This window comes from Amblyomma mixtum, chromosome 1, assembly GCF_055824585.1.
Source record: "Amblyomma mixtum isolate Tamu chromosome 1, ASM5582458v1, whole genome shotgun sequence".
Lineage (NCBI taxonomy): Eukaryota > Metazoa > Arthropoda > Arachnida > Ixodida > Ixodidae > Amblyomma > Amblyomma mixtum.
In genome coordinates, this window is record NC_143012.1 from 150,619,239 (window position 1) to 150,626,155 (window position 6,917).

Genomic DNA, 6,917 nt, shown 5'->3' on the forward strand with positions numbered 1-6,917 from the left:
AAGCACTGCACGAAAGGTCAAAGAACGGACCCTCTCTGCAACGCTACTTTCAATCTGGGAACTCCCCTTTTGGTGTGACTGCGTCGCCAGTATCGCCTGTGACGATAGTCTTTAACTCGGCGCTATATGCGTAAGAGGTTTTCCCGGTGCACTGCCGTCCTCCGATGACCGCGGCAGCATCGAAGGACGCTCGGACACGTGCGCGCTGAGGGCGCTATATAAGCGCCACCACTTCTTCCTCCAGAGCACACATCTCCTTTGCCTCCAGCAGCTTCACAGAGCCACAGGTGAGCACCGGCCGCAAACAGCGCCTCGGTATTCCTTCGCTCTTTCGATCCGCTCCGCGCAAGAACCAGGACCATTTCTTGATTTTTTTCGGACGTACTTGGCCCAAATTCTCCGTTAAAGAACTGACACCTTTTTGCGGACGTGGTTGTTGATACATTCATTTTATATTGCCATTTAATATCTTTCACGTTTTTGAGCGCTTTCTTTGGTGCCTCTGCACTTAGGTTTCAATCACTCAAGATACATGAACGATGAGCACAGCCAATCTAGATTATATTAACTGCACACTTACTTGCCCTAATTAATACATAGACACGTCCTCATTCACTGAGAACTGAACTCGTTTCTCTGAACAGGAAGGAAGAGAAATGCGGCGGAGAAGTCTGCAATGTTTATCTAGTTGGGAAGACGTTCTGGAATCAGTTTAGGAAAGCACACACCACGAGTGCTTATTTAATGCAGCTGGTTTTGTTTGTACAGCTCCCTTTGATGTATGTATTATATCAATTACTTTCGTTTAATGAAATTGTCATGTGACAAGAGGAATTTTTGAAAAGTTCTTTTTTAAGTGTGATCTGCTTCTCTTAGTGGTCTCGTGCGCACCTCTTTTATATCTTAGTATACGTCAGCTGCATATCAGGAAAAGGTGGGTCGTGACACGAGTGCTTGGCATATTTTGATAAAGTGTACATATTATGCTGCTCAACTATTGTGTATGACATGTTGCAAATAGGAGAGGAGTGCAGGCTGTTTTGTTTGTGAGGGGGATCGAGTAACTCTTTTTGCGTAGTTAGCGCTTGTGCTGTGTGCTTTCCTGTCCGTCCTATCTTGCTCTACTAAGCTAAATTCAGAACGATATGTTGCGTGCGCACTAGCTCCTGTCGATGCCGTGCACTCATTGCCTTTCTCCGTCGTTTGGGACGTTAAACCCCATAAACCAAACCAACCAAACCTTTCTCCGTCGCACCCGCAGATCCAATCCAAGCAGCCATGATGAGCAGCAAGTCCCTCCTGGTCGCCCTAGTGGTGCTCGCCGCCCTGTGCAGTCTGGCCGCCGCCCAGTTCGGCTATGGTGGAGGCTTCGGACGCGGCTACGGAGGAGGCTTCGGTCGCGGCTACGGGGGAGGCTTCGGCCGCGGCTACGGAGGAGGCTTCGGCCGCGGATACGGAGGCTACGGTGGATATGGCCGCGGTTTCTACGGTTGAAGCTAGGACGAGAAGAACATTAGCAAAGGAATCTGAACGCGACACTCTTGTGAACTTCGACTGAAATAAAGCATTTATATTCTCGAACCTGCATAGTTGACATTTCGAAGGAATAGAGCCTGTGTTACTTATGCGTTATTCGTGTGGAAGTTTCGAACAAATAATGATTCAAATTAGACGTCAAAGTTTAGACAGTGGTTAGCATTGACGTGATGGCGGTGCTATACACAAGGGAACATTGGCGCCACTCTCATGGGACATTAAAATACAAAAAATAAGAGTGCCAGCGCATTCGTTCAAAGAAAGCGTAATGAACACTTCTCTTAAAAATGTGGGAGGAGGTCGCTGCATGCAGCAGGCTACGTAAGTATTTGGATTTCATTCTTTGTTTAGGCTGCTGCGAAAGTTCAGATTACTTGTATGAGGGGCAATGCGCACAAGCCTTTAAGTATGAACTGCGTGTGCGAACCTTCCAGGAGTGGCCTTCCTTCTATACGTACCTTTGTGCTAAGTTAGTCCTTGCCTTACGGTCGAATCGATTTTCTCCGTGCCAAATGAAATTGCTAGAAGTCGATCACTTCGCAACCAATGTTTCAACGGATCATCAAACGGTTTCTTTAGAACAGTGTTTCTCAGCTCTAGGTGCCTATGTGCCAAGTAACATCAAATAAACGACAGCTTTACTTGGAATAAGAAAACCCGGCATAGCTTTACGTCATAAAATTGCCTTGGGTGCGATCTTTGTGACCGCATGGCTACAGAGATTCAGAGGGGCAGAACGAAATTGTTTTAGACGTTGACCACCAGCCAACTTCTAGGGCCTAACAACTGATTACCGTCCATGAAGATGTGCGCGTTGACAGGTCAAAAGCCTGCAGCGAGAACGGTAGGTAGCGCTAACAGGGCCATCACCGCTAGATTGAATTCTTTGTAGATAGTAGGGACGCTGACATAGAGAGGTCATTGCAGTAACTCTAGTGGTGTTTTATTGTAGAACACATGAGCTTTCCTGAGAGAAAATACGAATATGCGCAAAGCAGGGTGTGCCTTTATTCGAAACAAACCATGTGAATGAGCAATACCACTTGCAATGCAGGCTTCCTTTAGAGGGAAAAAAGTTGCACTGTGAACAGGTCAGGATGACATTTGGCACTTTACATTGGGCGTGCCCTCAAATATTAGCATTAATAAACCGCCACCTGCCACTCTACAGCACTACGGGCTCAATTCAATACTAAATGAAACGTATTTGTCCAAGAGAGGCGAACTGTACTTCTGTAAACTTGTGCGTAAAAATATTAGCGAAATGGGAAGAGACAAGAAGAACAGTAGGAAAAATAAACTCTGCTGACACCCCTGAATATCTGTTCTTCTACGTCCGCCTTGCACGCTTGTGCAATTCAATGCGTGAATTCAATGCAAGTCAGCATATAGAAAGTTCGTTTCGGTACCACGATAGTTTGCTCGTCTGTTCACAAAGCCATCAACGTCCCGTTACAATACGCAGAGACCAGACTACAAGAGCACCGCCTTACGTACATTAGAAAAAACTATATTTTCCCCAATTTTTTCAACGACGCCATGACGAACGTCTCGCTCATTGCACATGGAAAGTCGTTCTGCACTTGTCTCCTAAAAAGAAAAAAAAACGCAAAAAATATGAATTAATCGTGAAACGATAACATCCCAGCCACAAGTCGCTACCGCCTTTAACAAGCAAATCTTGTTGGTTGGTTAGTAGGGGAGCCATGCTTTCAGAGGAACTAACGAAATAAGGAAAACGGACAAGAAAGAAGGACGGCACGGACGCAGGCGCTCAACTTTCAACTTTTTTTCGGAAAAAGTATTGCAACGTATTTATGCAGTTTTCTTTCTCCGAAAATGACGCACAAGTAGAGCAAGACCATTTTTTTTTGTTAGGAGAATGACTCAAGGACTAAAAAGTGTGGCAAGAAGCTGGCAAAAACTTACCCAGCTCTTTATTATAGCATATAAGGGAAAGAAAGGAGTGTGAAGAAGAACGGCCGACAAGGAAAACTCCATAAACCAACCATGATAAAAACATGGTCTTGAAAGCTAAAAACGATAAAAGGTATAAGAACAAACAGCTGAAAGGCCAAAAAGTAACACGGCAAAAATTCAAAAGTATAACAGGTCTACTGAAGACTAAAAGAGCATGACTAACAAGGAAGGGTTCAAAAATGCTGCCACATTGGTATTCATTGTCGGGTCCATGTCGGGTATTCATTTTCGGGTCAAGGTCACATGACCTTGTGGCGTCATTACAACCTGCTCACCGGATTCTGAGAAAATTTCCCACCGTGGGAGGTGGCAGTTAAATTAATGATTAATCGGTCGCGAAGAGCACCCACGGTCGCGCAAAGCCTCCTCGTGGAAGCAGCTGCCCTTGCAGGGCAGTGGCTGATCGTTTAACCTCTGCGCCATTGCGCCAGAAGAGGGCTCGCAAAGATCTGTGAGTGTGAAGTGGAGGGTGATCTATTCTGCATATATTGGAAATTTACCCATTACGCTATCGCGTCATACTCTTAATTAAGGCTTACCTTAAGCGTCCCCTCCAATTTTCGCAACGTTCTTTGCTCCTGCCATTTTATTTTAAAATCAGCAAAATTGTATCCATATCCTAATATATCTTCAATAATATCACGAAGTTCATTCAACATAAGAACATGATCGGCAACAGGCAACATGGCTTCGGAACAGGACATTCAACTGTAATGGCACTCCTTGAGCTACTTCACGACTTCTAATTAGCTTTTGTCGTTTGAAGCGAAATAGATATCATATTTCTGGATTTTGGAAAAGCATTGGATCGCGTCTCACACCCTAAGTTTCTTTCAAAACTTTGAAAACTGTTAAAAAAATAACTTTTTGCATGTGTAATGTGGATTATACGCTGAATCGAAGGCGATAGTGATGGCGTTGTGGCGGGTTGGGAGGTAACCATCGATAACTGACGGGCGACCTCCTCTCGCACAAACTGCTTGATGTGCTGAAGAAGGGTCGGCTGATCGTTAGCAGGACCGCCTACCGCCAAGCTCGAAAGGTTGTCGTCCGTGCAAATGACACGCCGGGTGGCATGACGCTGTTTTCGGAGCTCGTCGTAGCTCTGACACAAAGAGACGACGTCTGAGACGGTTTGAGGATCTTTAGACACCAGCATTTGAAATGCGTCGTCCTCAATCCCTTTCAGAATGTGCTTGATTTTGTCACCCTCGCTCATAGATGGATTGAGCCGTTTACACAAGTAAACAACGTCCTCGATGTAGCTGGTGAAATTCTCGCCATTTTGCTGGGCACGACTGCGCAGACGTTGTTCGGCGCGAAGTTTTCGGACAGCGGGGCGGCCGAAGACGTCAGTCAGGCTGGTTTTGAGAGCCGCCCAGATAGTAAAATCCGCCTCGTGGTTTCGGAACCACAAGTTGGCGACGTCAGTCAAGTAGAAGATGACGTTCGTGAGCTTAACGACGTCATCCCATTTGTTGTAGGCGCTCACGCGTTCGTAAGAGGCCAGCCAATCTTCTACGTCGGTGTCGTCAGTGCCGCTGAAGACTGTCGGGTCGCGCTGACGGACGGCACCGGAACAGATGACAGCCTGGGCAGATTGGACCGAGGTGTCGGACGTCGTGGTAGAGCCTTGTAGCCTGGGCATCGTGGCGTAGTTCCACGGGGAGAACAAGGAGCACCTCCACCAAGTGTAATGTGGACACTCGCACAGTTATTGTGGTCGGGCACAGTCCTTGTCCCAGCAGTGCTGCTCAGCAGGCCGGCGTTCGCAAGCGCGCACCCGAGCTTCGTCAGCTTCGTCTTCTGTCTTCTTCTGTCATCTTCCTCTCCTTCGGCAGCGCTAGCCGCTGAGGCAGCAAACCCCAATTCTCTTTATTACACATGGATTAATATATGTGTAGTTGGTGCGATTGTTTAGAACTGATGACATGTGCTCGGATCCTGCAGATACTAAGCCGCGCCCCCACAATGATGTTCTCACGGGCCTTTTAAGGCGCAAACCTTACTTGCCCCCTTAGGCGACAATTCGGCCGTGTGTCCATAGACACTCGAAAAAATGGCCCATAAAAAATACCGATAAAAATGGCGTCCACATGCAACCGGCAGGTGGCGGTTAAATTTATGATTGGTCGCGCGCGGTGACTCCGGAGAGCGATCACGATGGCACAAAGTTCATCGGTGGCAGCGTTTGCCATTACAGGGCAGGGTTGAGGCTCAATGGTACCCATAAAAGAAGGCTTCCGCATTGAGCTTGGAAGGTGGCGGAAAAACTAACGATGGGACACGGGAGGTTGCATTGGAAGAGCAACCTGCATCGCACAAATTGCACTGGTGGAAGCGCCTGTCATCTCAGGGCAGTGGCGCTTCACTTAGAGGGTTCACCACTGCTCCAGGAGTGGTATAAGAACTACAAGGGATCTATGAACGTTAAGAACAAGTTCTGCATGTGCAGGCATTAGCGTATTAGCTACCGCTTCATTCCCTTAAGGTTGATGAGCACGCAGGTCAGAAGGGATGCGGTGGCGTCGCGGCGACGGCTACACAGAACCATGCGGGAGTAGATGGGCCCGCAGCGCGGCATGAGGTTACATCACACGACAGCGCGCCGCGCCTGCGTTCGGGATGTGAGCGGGTAGGCTTACGCCTTCTCACACATAGCAGTATTGAATTTCTAGGCCGACTTTGTTCCGTTCAAAAGTTATTAATTATATAGTTCGCAACCACCGGTCAAAATTAAGGTTTGTTCACACGACTGCGCAATCTAGCCCGAAATTAATAATTCTAGAGACTAGGCTGTACTTAATAACGCCCTAGAAAATATTGTAACAGGGTGCTCAGATTAGGAAGTGAAAATAAAAACCAAAAAATCAATTGCTATTACTGCAACACGGGAGCGGTAGCTGGTTCGTTTCTTATAATCTATAGGCGACAACGTTCTCGCAATGGTATGCAGCTACCAGTATCTAGCCATATTTACAACATCGCAACTAAGGTAAGCCTCCGTGGTGCCTCAGTGGCTATGGCGCTCGGTGCTGACCCCAAATACGTGGGTTCGAACCCGGCCGCGGCGGTCGAACTTCGGTGGAGGTGAAATTCTAGAGCCCCGTGTAGTGTGCAATGTAAGTGCATGTAAAGAACCCCAGGTGATCCAAATTTCCGGAGCCCCTCACTACGGCGTCCCTAACAGCCTCAGTCGTACTGGGACGTTAAACCCCCATAAGCATAAACACAAACAGCACCTAGGTTGAAATGAGCACATACAGGAAGTTGTGAATAGGGCCATGCGGAAACTTGGTTGCTTGAGAAGAACTCTGTGACAGTGTATACACAAGGTCAAATTATTACCATACAAAACTTTAGCTCGGCTTCTAATAGAATATGTACAATTATTATTGCGA

The 6,917-nt window shown here is 47.1% G+C and overlaps 1 protein-coding gene across 1 annotated transcript; it reads left to right on the forward strand.

Moving 5' to 3' along the window:
• Positions 1 to 268: 268 nt before the first annotated feature.
• LOC149367961 (uncharacterized) lies at positions 269 to 1,522 on the forward strand. Its single transcript, XM_089568464.1, has 2 exons — positions 269 to 287; positions 1,262 to 1,522. The coding sequence occupies exon 2, from the start codon at positions 1,279 to 1,281 to the stop codon at positions 1,492 to 1,494; it is 216 nt and encodes a 71-aa protein (XP_089424590.1). The 5' UTR covers positions 269 to 287; positions 1,262 to 1,278; the 3' UTR covers positions 1,495 to 1,522.
• Positions 1,523 to 6,917: the final 5,395 nt, after the last annotated feature.